This window comes from Aptenodytes patagonicus, chromosome 9 (genome assembly GCF_965638725.1).
Source record: "Aptenodytes patagonicus chromosome 9, bAptPat1.pri.cur, whole genome shotgun sequence".
NCBI classification, from domain to species: Eukaryota; Metazoa; Chordata; class Aves; order Sphenisciformes; family Spheniscidae; genus Aptenodytes; species Aptenodytes patagonicus.
Window position 1 is genome coordinate 1,826,777 of NC_134957.1, and position 22,536 is coordinate 1,849,312.

At 41.4% G+C, this 22,536-nt stretch overlaps 1 protein-coding gene across 1 annotated transcript; it reads left to right on the top strand.

Moving 5' to 3' along the window:
* Positions 1-873: 873 nt before the first annotated feature.
* Positions 874-18,585, top strand: IL13RA1 (interleukin 13 receptor subunit alpha 1). Its single transcript, XM_076346903.1, has 10 exons — positions 874-979; positions 3,627-3,784; positions 5,900-6,035; positions 7,921-8,041; positions 10,259-10,443; positions 11,393-11,544; positions 12,806-12,938; positions 13,398-13,494; positions 14,097-14,181; positions 15,758-18,585. Exons 1-10 carry the CDS (start codon positions 901-903, stop codon positions 15,872-15,874), a joined length of 1,263 nt encoding a protein of 420 aa, XP_076203018.1. The 5' UTR covers positions 874-900; the 3' UTR covers positions 15,875-18,585.
* Positions 18,586-22,536: the final 3,951 nt, after the last annotated feature.

Sequence of the window (22,536 nt, forward strand, 5' to 3'; positions counted from 1 at the left end):
TGCCAGCTATAGGTAGTCGCACGTCTGATCACAGTCACACAACTTAAACGTTCCACATCCTAGAACTTTAAGCCACAATTTTTATTTGATTATAATTGCAGGCCCCTGGGCACTTCCTAACAGCAACTAGGAAATTTGCTAAATCCTCTTTTCCCTGGAGTATAAAAACAAACAGGCAAGAAAAACAAAACAAAAAAAAACATTAACACAGGATATTCCCTGCCCCGTCATAAAAAGATCCGTTTCCCTTTTTCTACAATGAGTGTCTAAAAAGCAAATGAACTGTTGCAAAAGTCCTTGAAGAGCTGAGTAAATACTGAAACGTTCTGTTGGCTTAGGAATAAGTAATTTTCACAAATGAATTTCGGTTTGCCTTGAAACTTAGCCGAAGTTTCCCCTCTGCTGGATCTGTGCCGGGAGGGCGCGGCGGGGCACCTGGCTGCAGCCGGGGAGGCAGCGCGCTGTGTGCTGCGCGGCGCTGGCTGCGGTCCCTGCAGAGGGTGCGCGGGAAGCGCTCGGGCTCCTTGAGCAACACTGAAGTTCGGGTTTTGCGGCAGGGCCGTGGCGGGGCTGGGGGAGGGCCCCTGGGAGGCACAGAAGGCTCCGGGGGAAAGAAAAGTGCCTCCCTGGTGTGGGTCCGGGAGGCAGCGGTGGCCAGCAGAGACCGAAAGGAAGGCAGGGGGTGACAACAGAGGGGCAAGCGGGCAGCCTTGCGGCAGCGGTGGCCGACAGCCCAGCCCCGGAGCGGGGCGGGGGCGGCGCTGCCCAGGTAGGGCAGTAACCGCTCCCCGCTCGGCTCGGGTTACCTGGGCGGGCCGCGGCGCGGATCTTCCCGTCTGGCCCGGCCCCCGCGACGGGAAGTGGCGGCGAGGGGCCGCGCTCGGACGGGCCGGCGGAGCCATGGGTCCTCCCGGAGCGCCGCTGCGGTGCCGGCTTCTCCTCGCCGTCTGCTGGGTGGTCGCCGCGGGGACGGCGGCAGGTAGGAGCGGGAAGGGGAGCGGGGTCGCCGGCGGGCTGCCAGCCCCGAGCCGGGCTCGCCCGGCTCCGCTCCCGGGCGCTCGCCCCGTCCGGCGGAGCCGGGGCCGCGGTGCCGCTCGCTGCCGGCTTGAGCCGGGGCTGGGACTGGGGCACCCGCCGGGGAGCCGCTGCGGGGACCTTCCCCTGCGAGGGTCGGGCGGCCGTGGGAGCCGCGCTGCCCGCTCGGTGCATACGCGTTCATGTATCCAACTCAAATGCTTTCATTTTGTAGTAGAAATCGCCCGAAGCGCGTCAGCTGTGTGGAAGAGCAGTGCCGGTAGTGCGCCCTGCCCTTTGCCGGGCAGAGGAACGGGGATGCTTAAAAATCTGCTTTTCTCTCTCTGTAAGGCAGCGTTTGACAGGGTCAGCAGAAGTCTTTTAAGCTCTATCTTCGGCTCCCGGGACTGTCTCTGCCTTAAAAACCGAAGCAGAAGCCCACCGCCCTTCTCTCTGTGCGTGGGTCTTGCGGCGGATCCCTGGACCGAAGGCGAAGGCAGCCGCTGGCAGCACTGGGGGAGCTGGTCTGCTGCTGGCGGGAGCTCTGGCCATGAAGAGTTCCCCGTGCTGTGTGCTTTCTCCGTTACGTTTGCCGTTACTTTTAGTTTTCCCCGCTTTTGGAAGCACGAACGTTTAGTTGCGGGAAAGATGTGTGTGCGTGTGTCTGAGAGGGTTTCAGAAGAAACGGGGCTCAAAGCCTTATTAGTTCTGTCTTTGCTAATGTTATGCAAAAATACAGTTGCAGACATTAGAGAATTGTTATTTTTCAACTGCACTCTGACACATACTTTAATTTTTCCTGGCAGTTTTCTATTTTCTGTCATATTTCCCTTCTTTGTTTTCTAATACGACCTTCAAGCTGTGTGACTGAATATCGAGTAGTCTGTGGCTCAGTGCACAAAAACACAGAGGAGACTGTATTTTTGTAAGAACAAAAATTTTTCTGCTCCCAAGGACAGCTATAAAAGGGAGCAAACAAACAAAACAACCTCAAAAGTTTTAAGAATTCAGAAAAGCTAAGTGTATTCAGACTAAAACAGTAAATCCCAGTAATTGTTTTCAGTGCGAGCATACATTATCCGCACATACACGCAGATGGTAATAATGTCTGATCTCTACCATTGACTGTCCTTTAACTATGCAAAGGTCTTAGAAAGCTCCAGGAGACTGGTGAATTTTCGACAAGCTTTGGCAGTTAAGGCTCTCAGGAAATGTAAGATAATGGTGTTACGAATGCTTTGAGCAGAATTCTTGCTGAAGGAAGCTGTTTTCCCTTTCCATGTGCCCTCTCCCTTGTGCTAGCAGAAGGAAATGGGGCTGCACTGTGGCCTGGATGGGAAAACTGATCCCGGTGGAATTATTCTGCCCTTTCCCTATGTGCCCCCCCAAATGTTGGGGTGGGTTGAGCGTGGTTTCCTGGGACGAGCAAGTTTCCTGGGATGAGCAAGACCTGCAGCCCTAGTTGATACCAGTTTGAAGTGTTTGTGAAATTACTGCATAACAAGGGTACTTTCTTGCCACAGACAAATAGGTTGTGGTGCCTCAGTGATGATACCTGTAGATAACCTTGAGAAGCAGTCTCATTTGGCCTTTTATTTAATATCTCCTAATAGTACACATTAGAGTAGCCCTTTAAAAAAAACAAAATTCGCTTTCATTTTCCTGGGGAATTACCAATTGGCAATTTTCTCTAGAATTGCAGTCTGACACATACTTTAATTTTTCCTGGCAGTTTTCTATTTTCTGTCATATTTCCCTTCTTTGTTTTCTAATACGTCCTTCAAGCTGTGTGACTGGATATTGAGTAGTCTGTGACTCAGTGCGCGAGAGTAAGGAAGGGTCAATGCACAAATTGATTTATTCCAGCAACTATCTCCGAGTCATGGCTCTTCCTCTGCTCTATCTTGCTTTCTGGGAGGTGAAAAAATGTACTGCTGAAGTGTGCCAGCAGTAAATTACTGTTTGTCCCACACTGGTTTTGCTTACTGTGCCAGAGCATAGCATTAAAAGTTTAATAGGTGAGTAATTGAAAAAGCATTGTGGTTTCTTTGTTGTTTTTTAACATTCTCGGTTTTGCTTGGATTGGTTTAAATTGTGGTTCTAACGTACAGCTGTTGCCTGCAAGATGTAATCACTTGTCTTTTTAAAGTTTTCTCTCTAAAACTGCATTGATGGATAATTTTGGGGTAGAATAAAGTGTTAATTGCTCCACAAAAATGTAATACTATTTTTACTAAAGATTTAGCATGCATGATGCAAACTCGCAGCAGAAAAGACCTGAAAAATGAGACTCATCTTCCCTCCATGAGCATAAGTTTCATTACCACAGCCGCTACATTGTTGCATGCTGCAATTTCTTAAAAATTACTTTTCAATGATTTTTTTTTGTGTGTGTGTGTTTCTTATAATTATTTAAATGATTAATGGACCGAGATAACAGGAATAGTAGAAACAATTTATTGGGCGATAGCTTATCTGATAGCAAGTACAAGCTGATGAAGTTGAGAAGTCTTTTGTGTTCTTTTCTGTTGGAGAGTTAAAAATCTGTAAGTATTACTAATTGTAAAATGTGGACCAACAGGATTGTTACACTGATAACTTACTTCTTTTAGGAGCAAAAGTTCTTCCGCCTCCATCCAACCTGGACTACTCATTTATCCAAATCTGCACCCTGAACTGGACGTGGAACCCCCCAGAGAACGTCAGCAGTAGTTGTGATCTGGAGTATTCCAGCGACATCGTGATTGATGAGGTCCCTCAGAACAAAAGAGTAAGTGTATCGCCTCTTTAAACTCTGCCATGCTCCCGTAAATGTCTTATTGTGATAAAATTGTGTGTGTGTAAGCATATATACATATATAAAAATACAGTTTTTATATAGCCTTTAATTCTTGTCATGGGATCAAAACCTCAAAAATGAGTCATATCAGCATGTGGGATCTTCAGAACAGAAAAATCTGCCTGTCGCTCTCTGATAATTGAGCTGCTACTGATAACATGGAAGTACCGTAATAATAATGTGAAAGGACTTGTTTCAGTCTTTGCTTATGCAGCTTTCTAGAAAAAATAAAATATATACGGGGCAGTCTACATCCTTAAGACTGAAATGGCAATCTGCAAAGGCTGATCTCCTTCACTTTGAACTCAATTTAAGAAAGAGGTGTGCACATTAACATTGGTGTAGTTCAGATTTGACAGTACAGTGTCTTCTGGAGGTAATGCCAGGTATTAACATATTCCCGTGTTCGTCAGTGCCCACACTTACAATTAGCCACGGGGGTTGTGTTATGAATACAACATGGAACACATTCGTTCACTGGAACAGAAATTGTAAAACTTCTTTGTTTTGGGCTTTTGTTTTTATTTCTGTGTTAGATGGTTTGCAGCCCAGATGTGATCCTTGGTGTGGATTAACAACTGTTTGGTCAGGACTGAGAGCAGCATTGCCACGGTACTGAAGAGGCTGTAGGACAAATATTTTTACAATTTATTGCCAGTAAGATAGTATGCTATCAGTCCATAATTCCAAACTGTCAGAATTTGAAGCCTTCAATATGCACCGACTGTGGGGTTGGCAAGTGCTGCTATTTTGGATACGGTTGAAATTGATACGATGCTTCTGGAAACAGTCTTTTGTTGTTGAGCCCTATTACCATTTTATGGCCTGATGTTTACAACGGCCTCTTCACAGTGACTGCTGTACTTTTCTGACAGCTCCAGGATATCCTGGACTTGAAGTAAGGCTGTGGCTTCACAAACAGCTGAGCTGATCTAGTGGCTGAACACTCCTAAAAGGGTGATACTTCATTTTTGACACGCCTTTCTCTAATGATCATCGGACCTTTAGATGAGCCAGTTGAACTTGCTAACTCAGCAGAAACCTGTTTACCTCTTCTGATGGGTTCATTAACAAATTAACAAGTTGAAAGTCTGCTTGGTAAACAAGCTGAATGAGTTTGTGGAAGGTCTAACAGCTGTTAAGGTCCGCAGCCGTGAAGGAGCTGTGGGACAGCAGTTTCACACGACAGGATGAACCAGACTGCGTATCGTCTTCCTGCATCTTTTTGCGTTACAGCTGGTACAACCTAGTCTGTTCATTGCTGTTTGATTTCCTTGCCCTCTCATTAGCGCCAATTTATTTTTTTTTTTTAATACACGAGTGGTTACACCATTCTTTGGTCATAACAAAGATATTTCTTTTGTGTCCTGTGTCCAGTTAAGTAAAAGGCATCCCCCTAGCTCAAGAAAAGGTGCTCAAGAAAGTGTATGATAAAAGGGTAAGCCTTTTTCTCACACAAACGCATACTTTCTTCTGAAAATGGAAGCTCATGGACTACTTGGGCCTGATGTGGTGTCACTGTATTTAATAGCCATTTGTGGATTTGTTTTGATAATTTCTTTCTTTTGCTCCTTAAATCCATGCAAACTCTTCTTGCTTTTTGATTATATCTTCAAGTGTTCTTTCTTCTGTTTGTCATGCGCTCATGTGCACACACACAGAAAGATGAAGGGTAGATCTGTAAGCTGCTGTTTATATAGCTATAGTATAAACATGCTTATTTTGCATTATCCATGAAGACTTACTCTAGGTTCATTTTCCCACACATTATACTTGTTCCTTGATCTCTGTGTGGCCTTTGCTCCTGTCTAGAGGTCACTGGAGTAGAAGCAGTTTTCTTTTCTTGAGTTCTGAGTGCGCCTGATGAGGAAAAAGAAAAGCTAAGTGATGCTGAGGCTTCCCACGTTGTCAGACCCTCATTTCATTTGGCTTTGAGTTGCAGTCTTTCTGAGAGGCTGTAATGTATTCTTACATTAATAGTAATTCCCATGTGTCTGATACGGTGTGCCAAATGTTCTGGTTGTCTTTCCCCCCATCTAAACCCAGGAATGGAGTAAGAGTCACTTCCGTGTGACAGATATGTTCTTGAATGAGGAAATGCGTTTCAAAGTGAGAAGTGAATGCAAGTACGATAATGCCAGCAAGCCCAGCCGATGGGTGGAGACCTCTCTTCTGCCAAAAGGTAACACGTGCAGCAGCCAGACCTGAGACAGATGTGCCTGTCTTGGCCTGAGGAGACACAGCCTTTTTTCTGTCCTATTTTAACAAAATATCGTAGAAATATGTCATAGAGAAATAGTGAGAGACCAGAGACAAGGGCTAGTTCAATTGATGGAGCTTAAACAGAACGATTATGCTACGTTTAAACACAGCTGGAGTGTTCTGATGCTTAAAACCTTATGGGTGAGCTTGTAAAATTTAAATGCTCTTCCAAGGCGATGATGTGATTCCTGTTACTCCTCTTGTCCCTGCCGTGCTGTGGTTGTGGGATAAGAGATAACTTATGTTGTGTTAAGCCTGCTGACTTCATGACTAACATCTAAGTCAGTTTATTTTGTATGATTTTTCTGTACAAGCATAAGTCCCTAAAATAATCCCACATTTGTAAATGTTAGGGGGATGAATCTAGCAAATTTAACAACTTGTTGAATAAATAAGGGACTTAATTAAATAATTATAGTAGGGTTATCTCAAAAGAGATGACTGGGGTCTAGAAAGCTGTGCATAGTAAAATGAATAGAGAAAAAATATTTTTTGTTTCTTGACATCTAGAAATAAGGAGTCCATAGCAAAATTTTTAGGAAGCAGGCTTTAAGGAATAATGTATACTGCTGGATGCTGGAAGTTAGGAGGTACAGCAAGGAAATAAAGCTTCTTGCCTTGAGTAGTAAAAGTCTGTCTAACCCAGAAGCGTGACTTGATGTGGATGAAAACTGCATGCGGATGGGAGAATCTGAGACCTTACCAGGCTTGTCAAAATGGTATCTTATCATGTTTGTCAAAATGGTATTCTGGAAAATCAGGGAAGCAGATCATTAGGACAGCATGTACTAAACATGAGGCTTTTAAAAGTTTGCTTGCAGATAAAATATTTTTAAATACTTCTTGGAACAGGAAAACCAGTTTCATTTTCCTGTACTCTTAGGCAGTCGCTACTTCAGGGAGAATGCAGGCTTGGAAGTAGAAGGTAGTTTGGGGTTTGCTATCAATAAAGGTCTGGACTGTTGATAAAATTAGCTGGTTTGGTTTTTTTTTTTAGTTCTTGGAGACATTGCAACTTGTTAAAAGGAAAAAATATCTAATGTGCTGTAATATGATAATACAGTATAAAGAACTTGTACCATACAAAAATGCAAGATTGAATATGAAAGACTTTATTCCGTAATTGCTCTCCCTGGGAGATACATTAATGTCTCTGTTCACAATTGCAATGTACTCATTTGTATTTATGTTCTGTAATTTGGGTTTTCAATACGTTGAAGAAGTTGAATGTCTAGAGGTATATGGGTCTCAATTAAAAATTCAACTTATCCCAATGTTGCTTTTGTCCGTATTTAAGATCTGCAGGTATTTCCATTTTCAGAATACTGAGAAACTAATACTGTATCTGGAGAAGATACTATCATTAAATGCTGCCTATTTTTAACGTTCATGGCTGTAATAATTATAACAAAGCTAAGTGCTATCCCTATAATTGCCAGTTACTTTAACTCCTTTTTAAAGTATCTGTAGTTTAATAGAACAAAGTATTTTCCTGACTCAGCACATTGTCCTTAGCATCAGGTAACTCTATGTAGTAATTCAGACGTGCTGGAAACTGAGATTCCCTGTTATGATTAGCTTGCGTTTAGAAGTTGCCCTGCTGAGATTTCAGCTATTGCAAGCAATAAACAACTGGAATTCATCACTGGCTATGCCGTGACAGGCAGCGCAGGCTGCGAGGTAACCCATCTTTGCCTTCCAGACAGTTTCAGTTATGTAAAAAGGGATGTTTTATTTCTGGAAACTGGGGAGAAGACTTTCCTGGCAAAATAAATATTAAGAGACCTTTCCAACTTGCCTTGCAGGTATTCCAGGTACTGCTGCTGTTGACTTGAGCTGTGTTTGGCACAATTTGGAGTACATGGTTTGTAGGTGGCGTCCTGGGGAGAATGCAAGCAGTGATACCAATTATACGTTGTTCTACTGGTTCGTATGAACTTTTTATTCCCAACTCTAAAGTGCTTCAGCGCTAATCTTTAGTTTTACATTACACATTTTACTTGTCCACTTCCTGTTGCTTTGAAAGATCCCAGGGCATTGCATACAAGTTAGCGTTGGGTCCTGTCCAACAGAAAACTTCACTGCTGAAGGGTCAAGAGGTTGCTGTTGCTGAGTCTTTTTGTTGATGTAACTATTAATGTGAACCACTGGCTGCTTCTGTAGCCCATTTTAAAATAACTGCTATTGCTTTCTAATTTTTTTGAATTGTGGATTCAAAGAGGGAAGAATTAAGAACTGAGCTAGACCAATATATTAATTGCTTTCTTTGCAGCCCAACCAACATGGGCCATTTAAGTCAGAGTCACTCACTAATGTATGTGTCAGCTCTTAAATGATTGGAAAATGGTATGAAAGCATTAATAACACTTAGCAGTAGTTTTCTTTGTATCTTCTATGTCATAAATAACCAATTCACCTTGAAAGTTATGGAGAACATCTTTTCATCATCATTCACGCTTGTCAGCTGACTGCTATAAATAGACTCTTGTTCCAAAGGAACAGAGTTGTGGTGTGAGCAAAAACTTGGCAGCGAGATCTGCGCACGCTAATCTACACATACTTCTGCATGTTGATGGGGCTTGTGAAACGCCACATTGCAGTAGCTTCTGTAGACATATTGAAGTTTTCTTTCTGAAAGCCCGTTGTTGTATTTTCAAATCAGCTTTCCGTCTTATCTGAACTAACTAAATAAACTTTTTCCTCTTCTTCTCCAGTGGCAGTCTCGCGGGCTAACTGTTCAATTTAATGCATTTGGACAGCAAACAGCAGAAAACTTGCTGCTTTAGTTAAATGCAGGGAGGACTGTTCTCTCTCTAAACTGCTACTCAAAGAACAGTGACAGTTGAAGGTACTGTTCAATGCCAACAGTACAGGCATTGAAGGTCTGAATTTCTGGGTATATGGATACTTACTGGAATAATGCTTTAATTAGAGCTATATATTTTCAACTTTAATGAAAGATATAGCTGCAGTGACAGCAAAGTGTTTTGATTCATGCTGCTTAGAAAGAAAAAGACTTTTTTCTAGTTTTAAAGCTGAAAACTAAGGAAACACTTGACTTTTGGAGTGAAAGATACATTTTCAATAATGCAGGTGAGGGTTTGTTTTTGGTTGCGTTTGGGATTTTTCGTCTATATTTTGGGTTTTTTTCCCAGAAATGACTGAACAATGACCTGAAAAATTATGGCTTAGTTCCAACTTATATTCTCCTTCATTGATATTTTCCTCTAAAACCCTATCTTTTCATCCAAAGTGAACATGAATATGACATTAGCTTAGAACAAATGAATCCAGTCAGTGCACAGTAATACTTGCTGAAACGGAGCCTACGAGAGCAGGTTGGTGCATCGGCTCGGTGCTGTCTGCTCTGAATGCCTCCCGTCTTCATCAGCCCCAGGGCGGGGAGGTGAGAAGGGTGGATAAAATGGGGTCTGTCCTGAAAACAGGACAGATGGTTTTGGCTTCCCCAGCCCCTATATATTGAGATGTGAAGTAGGGGAACGTCACTCCTATTGTGCTCCTAAATGAAGCTCTGATTTACTCTATATCACTTTTAAATAAATAAATAATCAGTTTTCTCGGGAGGAAAAGCTACTGGCATATTTTCCTTGGGACTTGGGGAACAAAGAGAAGCAGGGAAGAAGGCTGTTATAGCTGCTCTGTTACTGGAAGTGAATACTGACATTTTGAAAAGCAAATGCAGGCAATAGGTGAAACGTGATCATCTCAAGCAAGAGCTGCAACACCTGAGGCATTGCTGAAGGAGATTGATCAGCTCATTCTGTCAGAGAAGTGAAATTCTGTTGATGGGAAGTGATCCAAATTAGTTTGCTTTCTATTTTTTTTTTCCTTGAAATTGTTTTCCCATGTGGAAAATGTAAACCAAAGATGAAAGCAGCTGTTACATTTGGTGCTTGGATATAAAGCTTCTCTTTCTGCTACTTGACACTCTTTACAAAAATAATATTCTTTCTAAAGCTTGAGATAAATGAGACGCTTCCTTGCTTAGCTTTATGTTTATATACGCTATAGCACAGCTTTAATGCAAGATCAGTCTTTAGAATTTGTAACAGGTTTAAGAACAAGCTTGCCCCTTGCTGTCCTATTTTTTTGACGTTTAAAAAAATATTTTTATTCCTATAGGTTTGATGGTTTGAAAAACCATAAGAAGTGCAACAACTATTCTATGCACCAAGGAATCTTTGTATGCATTTTCAATCTTAGCTTCCCAAAAGTCACCAATCCTTACCCAACTATACGTATTTTGATTAGAGGTGATTCTGAAGAAATTAGGCCTGTGTGTGCAAGTGAAAATCCTACCACCCTTGGTAAGTTTAACACCATTGCCGTGGTTTAACCTCAGTTGGCAACTGAGCACCACACAACCACTCGCTCACTCCTGCCCCCCCCACCCCCCCCCCACCCCCGGTGGGATGGGGGAGAGAATTGGAAGAGTAGAAGTGAGAAAAACTCGTGGGTTGAGATAAAAACAGTTTAATAATTGAAATAAAATAATAATAATAATGTAATAATAATACTACACAAAAGCAAGTGATGCACAGTGCAGTTGCTCACCACCCGCCGACCGATGCCCAGCCAGTCCCCCAGCAGCGGCCCCCCCGGCCAGCTTTCCCCCAGTTTCTGTACTGAGCATGACGGCACATGGTGTGGAATGTCCCTCTGGCCAGTTTGGGTCAGCTGTCCTGGCTGTGCCCCCTCCCGGCTTCTTGTGCCCCTCCAGCCTTCTCAGTCGGTAGAGCATGGGGAGCTGAAAAGTCCTTGGCTGGTGTAAGCATTACTGAGCAACAACTAAAACATCTGTGTGTTATCAACATTGTTCTCCTCCTAAATCCAAAACACAGCGCTGTACCAGCTACTGGGAAGGAAATTAACTCTATCCCTGCCGAAACCAGGACAACCACATTATAAAAAATAATTTATAAAAGAAGTTTTTTAGTTTATCGTTGTGTTTGAGAAGCTTGCACCTCATAAGCTGTGGATGAGACAACATGATTAGATGCTCCCTTCTTCTATTGATCTTTGATTTGGGAATTATATAGACAGGGTTTGGGTTTTGGGGGGTGGGGGCGTCTTTTCCACTCATTTTTACTCTTATTCTCTAGTTGTTTTTATTCTTTCTTGACTTTTTGGTGCTAACTTTTTCCTCTTTCTGTTCCTAAACTGGTGTAAGTGTAATATTCTGCAATACAGGACTCAAACAATTTTTGGAAGCAGTGAAATATACTTTTTAACTAATTCTTCCATTTTGCATTTCAGTAAAGCCTGCTACACCAAGACGAGTTACACTGTCAAAGATTAATGATGAAATATATGTAGAATGGAGTGAATCAGATACCTTTCCAGAAAACTGTTTATTTTATGAAGTTGAATATCACAATGGTGATTTGGACACCACTCAGATAATTAAAGTAATTTTTCATTACTTACAGTTAACTGATTTTTTTTTCCTATGTATCTTTTATAATTCATGTTGATATTCACAGTAACTCAAATATTTGCTGTTTAAAAATGAAAAATTATATATGCTGCATGTGAATGGGTCTGGTGCACTAGCTGGCAGTGTTGTGTGGACATAAGGTTTTTTTCCCATACAGTAGGTTCCTGGTAGTAATATCTATACAACACGATTCATATGAGTCTTCTGAATCCTTGCCATCATTTCTTATGGCAAAGCAGTAATGTGTAAGAACAGTCCGATAAAGTATACACTAAACTAAACAACACTTATCAGGGAGTACACTGAGGTGCATGTACCTATTTGCTTTTCAGCAATACGGGACTTTGCTCTGCTGGTGTTGGGTTTTCCTGTTGTTGGTATGTGCTCGGTCGGATGACTGCCTTGTGCTTGAATGATGTGACTTGATTACCATAAAGCGAAATTAATTGTATGTGCTCACAAGAACACAGAATGTTACACAGAAAAGCAAGGGGGTAAAAAGACTGAGGATGGGGGTGAAGAAAAAGATGTGCACTCTTAGATACACTGATTTTAATGTATGTATAAAAAGCATTGACTTCAGTGTCTGGATGTGCTCATGTCTGTATCTGCATAGCCAAACTGACTGTACTGTTTGATCAGAATGATAAACAACAAGATAAATTTAAAAGTAAGGTGGCAGTCTTCTCCTGCAGAGCATATTTAGTTTTGTCCTACCCCAAATTTAGCAAAGTTGAATAATACCAACATTCCTCAGGAAACTGGCATTTTGGATCAAAAGTAAGTGAAGTTTGATCCCAGCTAGTGTGTTTACATGTCTCCGTAGAGGCATCACAGAAGACTTTTGCACGGTCAAAGTTGGATCAGCATTGCTGCCCTGACAGAGAGGGGAAGGCAGCGTAAATCACAGATGTTTCTCAAAAAAAAAAAAAAAGCAATGTTCCAGACACCGAGTCTTAGTATAATCATTGATGTCAAATGCTGTATGATAGATGTAGCAGTGAATAAGTTTTAAATCTTAGCTTTGGAATCTCTACTTGGGCAGCCTGTGTTGGTTGAATGCTACTGTGTCCTTTTTTATGAAGTTCAGTATTCACAAAAAGATCTTCCATCAAAACATTGGGAATACATTAACTGCACAATGAAAATGGGCTTGTTATTAGCCCATTATAAATGGGCTGAGAATACATTGGTAATTGAACAAGGCAAATTACCTTTTCTTTTCACCTTAGGTTGAAAATAATTATACGTCAATACCTAGCGTTGATCCTAATAGCAGGTACATCTTCAAAGTGAGAGCAAAACCAAAGCCCGAGTGTTACAGCAGCAAGCTCTGTAGTGACTGGAGTGAAGAAAAGAGTATTGGTGAGAACTATTGTTCCTGCAATTTGTTGCACTTTATTCTTCGTCTGTAAGGCATCTAATACCTTTTGTCTGCTAAGTAAATGGGAGTTGAAGATCATCTTCCTATGTATCTATTTAATTTTAGGTGAAAAGAGAGCAACAGAGTTCTAGTCCTTCAGCAGTGCCATCAGTTACTGCCTGTTCTGCTATACATGTAGATGGGGTTTGCCATCCGTGTAGCTGTGCAATAACCCCGTTCCAGTGCTGTCAGTTTTTCAGCCCTGAGTCTTGCTGGTTTTCATTTTCTTGCCAAATGTACCTACATTATAATATCATGCTTTGAAAAATGAGTCCTTGCCTACAAAAGTGCTAGTATATTTGAAAAACATACAGTTTGTGAATTAATTAGAGAATTAATTGTCATTATTCCTAAAAAGCCTCCCAAAACATCCTTAAGTTTCTACAATTTTTGTTTTCCAGGTGAGAAGACGGACTCTACGTTCCATTTTGTTTTAATAATCATCATTCCATTAACAGTAGCAGTATCTACGATAATTCTACTAGTTTATCTAAAAAGGTAATTAACGATCTCCCTTTCTTTACAATCCACTAATTCTGATCGGTCTGTGACTTGCGTTACGATTCATCTTTCTTCCAGGTAACTGTCCGTGATGTGGCATGTTTCAGGAGCAGCTGTTTTATCCATGACATGCATTGCATAACAAAAATGGCAGCACCGTTGTGCCTCAGTCATTAGAATTAGGTTTATAGACCATACACATGCTCTGGTTGCACTTGGGTAACGTTGCTTATGTATGCTTACAGTTAGATTCTTGTTGCACAGCTGTTGCATCCCCTCTCTTTAAGCAATGAAGCCCAAATGCAAAATTAAGCTTATATAGTATATTTTACCAGATTTTTTAAAAAAGTCTACTTTTGCTGCTGTCTTTGTCAACAGTGAAAATTATTTAGAATCTGGCTGTGTGAATATTCCCACTTCCTTTTGGTTTGGGGAGTAAAAAGGAGAATTGGGCTACAGTTGCAGAGAATGAAAGGTGGTCAGTGATGCCAAAGCTGATTCCACAAATTTTCTTGACTGCACCCAAATAGGACATTGAAGTGGTGACTTTTAAATTAATACGTCTTTCATCTAAAGCTTTTCTTTTTAATTTTCTGAAGGCTGAAGATATTAATTCTTCCACCAATTCCAGACCCTAGAGAAATTCTTAAGCGCATGTTTGGAGAGCAGAATGAGGATTCCCAGGTTAGTAAGAAGCTGTTGGGCGAACTAATCTATTGAACCAGAATCTGTAGGCTTCCGATTTTCTTTTTCCTAATACTTATGTCTATCTTAAAACCAACTGTATATAAGTAAGTATATCATATGAAGATTAAGTATTTACAATAGTAAGAATTGTTCAGAAACAGTTACCCAAAGCTGAGAGGGATTTTTTTCCCTCAAATTTTCTAGATACATCAGTAGAATTGCATTATTCTGTTATTTCACAGACTGTTAATCCCTTAAATGTGTTTTGGGTTGCTTTGGGGGTTGGGGGTTTTGGGTGGGGGTTTTCTGGTTGGGGTTTTTTGGGGGGTTTGGGGGGTTTTTTTGTTTTGTTTTTTTTTTATTGCAACTCCATTAAACTACTTCTCCTGAAGATTCAGATCTTTCTCTGCTAGTTGCTCATATTTATGATGCTGAATAAAGCTATTCATATTTGACTTCCAGAAACTTAGATTTTTAGCACTTTCACATTTATCACAGTCAGTTAGCTATGAAGTAAATCAGGACACTTAGCTTTTCATTGGCAAAAGAACAAAACTAATTATAGCTGCTTCAAGCTTGGGTTGATGAAAAACTTGCTATGGGCCCTTACTTCAGGAAAAATAAACATAATACTGATTATGGAAACTCTTATTTCTAAACAAATCTAACTCCATAGCTCTTTATAAAAATCCTAAGGGAAGTACACTGACAAGCCCTAATTCAAACCTGGACATGAGGCAATGTGTGTTGTTCTCTGAACACAGTCCTTGTATGGAAGGGACCTTCAGACTCACTGTGGCATTTCAAAATTGATGCCACCTGTGGAACATATGCAGAGGATAATGGCTACCTGGAAGTCTGGCACTGTGTGTGCATTGGATGTTCTCCGTTGAACAGGGGTTGCAGGAATCGCTGACTTTTTGAAAATTAGTCTGCTTTTGTGGCCTCCCAATTGCAAATGGAGTCAGAGTCCAAAATCCAGTGTTCCCTTTTTCCACAGGGGTATTCCGAGTTCACCTAATAGTAAACCAGAACTATGTGGAAAGCATGGATCTGGCCTTCTAGTTTACTACCCTTTGGATAAATATTTCGGCATGTATTGGTCATTATGGGACCAAGATGGGACTCTCGGCCATGAGGATCATAAATATAGTAGCTGTTACACTTTGTCGTGCTTTGACAAGTGCTTTGTTACTGCCCCAAGTAATGCTATGTTCTTGCCTCTAAGTATTATCTTGATCTTCTCTATGTGCTCAGGGTCTCAGTGAAAACTCTACTAAGCCTGTGTATCCTCACTTCTCCGTCCTCCTGCCTGAGCTTCACCCATTAGCTGTAGTTGGAAGCACTCTTAAGATGGCGTCCAACCTTCAGTTCTTCCTTGTCTCCAGAGAGAGACTCTTCTGTCAGCCAGGCCCAAGCCATGTCCATAATAGGCACGATTTGTTGCCCAGCTACCTTGGCCTTTTCTCCATAATATAGGCTATACGTTGTGGAACGGGTCTGTCTTACTGGGCTGAAAAAAGAATGCTCGCCATGAAGAAGTGCTGTTAAAAATGTTGTTCTTCTCTTTCAGAGCTGTGCAAGGGATGATTCTGTGCATGCTTACGACAGATTAATTAAGGAAGAAGAAATTAATTCTTTAATTTTAACAGAAACTCCAGAGCGCACTAATTCTGAAAAAGAAAACTGATAAACTGTGCTTTACCAGTGAAAGATGAGGAAACTTTCATTCCTGCTCCCGTACCTCAGGTGACAATGTAGATGTGAAGAGGCCTACAAGACGTTCACCGGCTTTCACCTCACTGAGTCCTTTCTGAGCCTTACTTCTCTGTTGCTCAGAAGATACATCACTAACAGTGGCCATTCCTCCATCTCTGCTAGAAATACTCATCTTGGATCATTCGAGATGAGCGTGTGCATAACTTTCATCTGACTGCATTGCAGCATCTCTCGTTCTGGCTCCAGCCAGCTCTGCCCTATTACTTGTCATTTGCACTTGTGTTTGTGCCTCACATTAGACTGTAAATGAGTGTTTTGGAGCAAGAACTGTGACTTCTCTGAAGTATTTGGCTCAATTTTTGCAGCAGGCGAGATGAGGCTCGTTTACAGTAGTGGTTCATTAGTGCTACTACGTGGAACTGCTGCCGGGTAGGCTGCCAGGGCATGGACCATTTGTGGATGGCCTGTTTCGTGTGCTCCAGGGCAGGGCGCTTTCCAGAGGGCATTTATGGACTGACCTTCTTATGCTTCTGGTTGATGTGTGTCAGCTGTGGCCTGGTCAAACCCCATAAGAGGGTTGTTTTTTCTTTAAAAATATGTGTGAAAAGCCTCTCTGCTTTCCAGCTGGTATTCAGACTATTCATAGAGAAGTCTTTAGTTTTTTATCCTTTCAAGTGCCTGTCCTCAGATGCCTTGCCTTCATGGACTTGTTGAGTTAATTATACTTAGTTTAAAATGATAAATAGAATTTTTTACCTGTGTTGTGCAGTGGCAGATAACTGTATTGAGTCTCACCAGACTGTGATTCTACTTTGGCCATATTGGCCTGAAAACACCTGATTTTTGGAAGCTAACTCATCCTGAGTCTGTCCAGCAAAATTACCAGGGTGGATGCATGACTCCAAGGAGCTGTGGTCAGATTGATTAGCAAGTGCTAAACCACTGAAACCGAATTAATTCAAAGACTTCAATACCCATCCTTACTGCTGAGTTGATGGATTTCGGGGAAGAAGGGATGACAACCTTGGCCTGCTTTCTAAGGGATAAACTTTATTCTTTCTGTGGTAATGAGGCTGTGATTTGAGCTTCCCCTGTAGGAGCTTAGCAATTTGAAACAAGGTGCTGATTTGACCTTTTAAAAAAATTTTCTTCTATATTTTACTGCAGCAGCTTTATGACTTTTTTTTTAAATCATGAATGGATTTGTTCATTTTCTGATGGTTTTTGTTTTGAGGTTGCTTTACCCCAGCAAAGCTCAACAGACGTTTTCTGGCACAACTGTGACCTTTCTGTACTCTGAAATCTGAGCATTAATTTCTACCCTGTGCTGCAAGGGTGTTAACAGCAGTACCTTGACTGTGCTGGAGGCAGCAAGTAATGTAATGGGGAGAAAGGGATCCATGCAAGCTGGTTATGGTTAGCGTTCAGAAATTTCTTGCTCCTCCTGGCTAAGTGCAGACACATTAGTCGTTGATACAGACAGTCTTAGCAGACTGGAAAGAGATCTCCTCAGAAGTTTGCTAGGAACAAACTCTATGGTCACTAACCTTTTAAAGTTCAGCCCTGTCCTCAAACTCAATTCAATGAAATACCTGAAATGAAATGCTACATTTTTAGAACATACTGTTCTGCGAGAAGTAGAACTAACGGAGCTTGCTTTTTAGCTACAAATTTACATCATTTACCCACTTATGTATTCCCTCCCTCTCTGAATAAATCCAATTCTTTCCCCAGTCCCCACTGAGCCTCTCAAATGTACAGTTTCCTACACATCTCTTATCTACCTCTCGTTAGTGGCGGTAGAAAGGGGAGGAGAAATGTAGCAGAACTAGCAGACCCCATATTAGCTTAAATCTTTTACTTACAATCAGGCTGAAAAAAAAAGACGACATAAAAACTGGTTAATGAGACAAAACGAGAACAAAGCCTCAGGGATTTCAATGAGATAAAACTCAGGTTATAGAAAGTCAGCTAGCAGCACTATTTGATATTCCAGAGGTAAATGAATAGAGTGGGGGAAAGGGTAATTAAATTCCTGTGCCAACTTCACTCCCTCTCCTCTACAACATTCATATCATTATAGTGATATAAATATTTCTCAAATCTACCTCATCTAGAATGTTGCTCATCAGAGACCACTAGACAAACAGAAATGTATGACTTCAAGATAAGTAAGTGTAACAGTGTAATATAAAGTTTTGTGGCTTTCAGTATAGCAATCTAGTAAGATGATCCTCAGTACTTTACCCTAAATTCTTTTTACTTTTGTTTTGGTGTTTATGATAAAACCAAAGCTTATTTGTTTGAAAAACAAGAAAACCCAAATTCGTAAAGCCAAAGGAGTGGAAAAAACAGATGGAAGGTGCGAGGCCAGAAGTAACACTTAAATGCAGAGGATGGTTTAGATCATTGTATAGAAATGTTTTGGGTAATTCTTTGTTTCCCGAATAATAGTAATTGACACACTTCCTAATGGATGGATTTCTTGAGCCTGTATTTTGACATGTAAAGTAAGTGTCTGAGTATATTTTCATCTTTAACGTGTCTTCTTTACAGTTAGGGTTTTTTTAGCTTGAAATTTTCCAAGCTTTGCTATCATTTGTTTGTTCTTCATTGCAATTACTTGATCTGTAAGTTTGTTTAAAGAATGAATAAATATATTTTAATGTTTTTTCAATATAATTGCATGACATTTCGTTCTTGGGTTGAGAAGATAAACTGAGACCGAAGAGATGGCAACGGTTTAATGAGAAACTATGTTTGAGGCATGCAGAACCCAGAGAAGAAAAACTGTTGCTTTGCCCTCTTCCCTTTCAAAAGTGAATGCAGCCCACGCAATCGGTGGGGAATGGTACAACTGTAATTTTTTTTGGCTGGGGTAATGAAACTGAGATGGAGCTGTGCACAAGACTTGTGCTCTCACCCCATGTGTACTCAATGCCATGCTCTTTTCTTACATTGGCATGCTTTTTTCATAACACTGTAGAGAGTTAATAAATTCTCAGACTGGAATCTGACTGATGTTGCTGTAGCCTTACCAAATGTAGCTCCAATATTTTATGTCTCTGTTAGCTGCTGAAGTCATTGAAAATGCCAGGTTGCTAAACTGATGAAAGCCATTGCCTAGTTGCTTAGACCCAAATGTGTTCAAGTGCCAAATAAAGAGGCCATTGCTAATGTGTTTGAAAGATTCAGAGAAAGCATACTTTGTTCCCTTCAGTTCAGTGAGCAGATCATTCAAAATTAAGGAATAAACTGTGAAGTTAAAAAGCAAGTCTATTTGGACTTTTCTCTTCCAATTCTACAGTTTTTGTGGCAATAATGATTTTAATTACTCCCCATAAGTGGCCTTTTCCTATTTTAATATGTTATTTAAGTTTTCTGTATTTGGCATGCTAGAAAAATTAAACACTTTATTTCTTTTTTTGTGAATTTTAATTTATTTCAATTAAGGAATGCCATGCCATAGTTGGATAGCTTTAAAGGAGTCAATAGATGAACACACCGAATTGTAAGCCATGGTGTTTCAGTGCTTACTAGGTAGAACTATTCACAGATTGGGTATTTCCATTCACTGGAAAGTATTCAATAAACTTAATTCTGAGTTGAAACTTCAGATATTCAGAATTTCCCCTGGTAGGGAAATGTTGATTTATTTTTTTCGTTTAAAAGAAAAGAAGAAACTTTCAGTTTTAGAGGGTTTTTCCCTCACCCAAGCAAGAGTGGGAGGTAGGTGAGTGGAAGCCCAGGTATGGTCAGGGCAGTGCAGAAACCTCTCTCCCTTCTTCTCACCCCAGCGCCATGGTCGGGCAGTGGCTGAGATCTTCAGGTCCAGGAATGGGCACAGTGGAGCTGGGAGGAGCAGATCTACCAGGGTTATTGAAGGTTCATCAAGATGATTCTCAAATACTTCAGTTTTACTCAATATTTGCAAAAACTGTTTCACGGGAGCAACCCCCTTCAGTTGTATTGCCAGCTGTAGAAATGTGGCTTCTAGATAATACTTAAAATCCAAATGCAAAACCAGATTAAAATCTCTCTATTTGGATGAGCTTCCTGCTAGCTATGTTGAATCATAGTCAAAGTAGGAGATTTGAGATCACTTTGATGTAACTAAATCCACGCTATCACCACAGCAAAGCAATATGGGTTTGGGTGGGAGGCACAGGAGAGGCACAAACTTTCTTTCGGGTCCGGAAACTCTGCCTCAGGTGTTTAGCGTGTAAGAGCCTGAAAGCTTGCTGATGACTTTTGGGGTTGGGTTTGGTTTTTTTTTTTTTCTCTCTGTTCTCCAACTATGTTGGTTAGGTTAATGAAATCCTTTCTCTTTGCTTGTAAACCTTGTGTTGTTTATCACTAAAGTATCCCTTCTACAGCTGTACTCTGATTATTGCTAAGTAGTCTTCTGAAGGTAATAACTCAGCGGGGAAAGATGATTGCTGCTGTCACCGCAGAGCTGTAAAACAGCGAGTGTATTCTAGTAATACTCTCTGCTCCTTGTTTTGCTTTTGCCAAAGTACTGCAATTATTTTGATGACTCTTGCACAAAGCATCTATAAAGAGATGCTTTCCAGTTAACCAGTACTTCCAGTAATCATACTCTTAGCTTATTACATTGAAGTTTTCCTCCATTTAATTTGGCTCAAACTGCTAAAATGGACTTGGCTAAGAGCATGATGAGGTTGAAAGCTTAGTGAGAAAGAGGTTTTGTTAAGCTCAGATGCTGTCACTTTTTGGAACCTGGACAAAATTTACTAAGCTAAATCAAAAGTTAGGAGCAGCTTGAACCAGGAGTTAAACTAGTATCTTGCTTTAAAAGTAGAGCTGGCCCTACATCTTCTGTGCTAAAAAAAAAACAACCCAGCTGAATACGTGCATCATGCTAGGAACAAATTGCTGTGTGCAATGGGTATCCTTTCCTACTGATCTAATGAAAGATTGATTAGATCCCATGCTATCAGCAATTGCTGTCTTGGAGCTCTCTGCACATATACAGTGTAATTCTGTAAAGTCTGAAATACCAGAAATGAGGCGTTTTTAAGGCACTTAGCTATGTCATTGCCTCTTCTCCTGAACCTGTTTTAATGTAGCAAGTTGAAACAAAATCCATTGATTTTTTTGACAATGACTTCTCCTTGACAATAGCAGTGAAAGCACCGAAATTAGCTTGTGTCTATCTGTTTTGCCTGTTGGAGCCTTTCTCCCTCCTGTACTTCAAAGCTTCTTAGACTCACTAGTTTCCTTCCTTCACACAAAATGTCAGTGTAGAAACTTCAAAAATGCCAGCTAGGTACTCTTAAAAGGTGTGAAACTGCTCAGTCCTTCAAATGTCAAAGTCAGCTACAGGAAAGTTATTCAGGGTACGGCTATTTAGTTTTAACTTCATGTCCCATCGTGTTCTAGGAGAATATTCAACTGTAGATAACCCTGACTAGATCAGCAGGTACTAAGGCAGAGCAGTTAGTTGACATTTTTCCACAGCTGATTTTCATAGAGCTTTTATTGCCTACAAGACTTTGTCTCTTGTTTTCAAGCTGATAAAACTGGTAACATACCAGTCAGAGAGAAGGGCACCTGCCTTTCTGTATGCGTGACTTTAAGGGCTGTGTTTGAGCTTGGCTTGGAGCAAAAATCCTGCAGTCCTGGAAACACTGAGACATTTTTATTAGGTGTGTAACATTTTTTTTTTTCTGGGTTATATGTAAAATGGTATTGATCATCCGTTTATTAAAGTTTAGGTAGGTCTGGAAGAGTTGTCAGGTTACCACCTGCCCTCTGCTCTTGTGCTGAGCAATGCCAGGACAGAGCACTCTTGGTGGAGGTTTGTCCAACTTGTAAAAAAATCATAGAATCATAGAATCATAGAATCATTGAGGTTGGAAAAGACCTCTAAGATCATCGAGTCCAACCGTCAACCCAACACCACCATGTCCACTAAACCATGTCCCTAAGTGCCTCATCTACTCGTCTTTTAAATACTTCCAGGGATGGGGACTCCACCACTTCCCTGGGCAGCCTGTTCCAATGTTTCACCACTCTTTCAGTAAAGAAATTTTTCCTTACATCCAATCTAAACCTCCCCTGGTGCAACTTGAGGCCATTTCCTCTCGTCCTGTCACTAGTTACTTGGGAGAAGAGACCGACACCCACCTCGCTACAACCTCCTGTCAGGTAGTTGTAGAGAGCGATGAGGTCCCCCCTCAGCCTCCTTTTCTCCAGGCTAAACAACCCCAGTTCCCTCAGCCGCTCCTCATCAGACTTGTTCTCCAGACCCCTCACCAGCCTCGTTGCCCTTCTCTGGACACGCTCCAGCACCTCAACGTCCTTCTTGTAGTGAGGGGCCCAAAACTGAACACAGTATTCGAGGTGCGGCCTCACCAGGGCCGAGTACAGGGGCACGATCGCTTCCCTGCTCCTGCTGGCCACACTATTTCTGATACAGGCCAGGATGCCATTGGCCTTCTTGGCCGCCTGGGCACACTGCCGGCTCATGTTCAGCTGGCTGTCGACCAACACCCCCAGGTCCTTTTCCGCCAGGCAGCTTTCCAGCCACTCTTCCCCAAGCCTGTAGCGCTGCATGGGGTTGTTGTGGCCGAAGTGCAGGAGCCGGCACTTGGCCTTGTTGAACCTCAT

Excerpts from the sequence above, each read along its gene's own strand:
- IL13RA1 (XM_076346903.1), top strand. The coding sequence starts at position 901 with ATGGGTCCTCCCGGAGCGCCGCTGCGGTGCCGGCTTCTCCTCGCCGTC. Across the intron at positions 3,785-5,899 it reads AGGTCCCTCAGAACAAAAGA|GAATGGAGTAAGAGTCACTT; the intron begins GTAAGTGTATCG and ends ATCTAAACCCAG. Across the intron at positions 6,036-7,920 it reads GACCTCTCTTCTGCCAAAAG|GTATTCCAGGTACTGCTGCT; the intron begins GTAACACGTGCA and ends CTTGCCTTGCAG.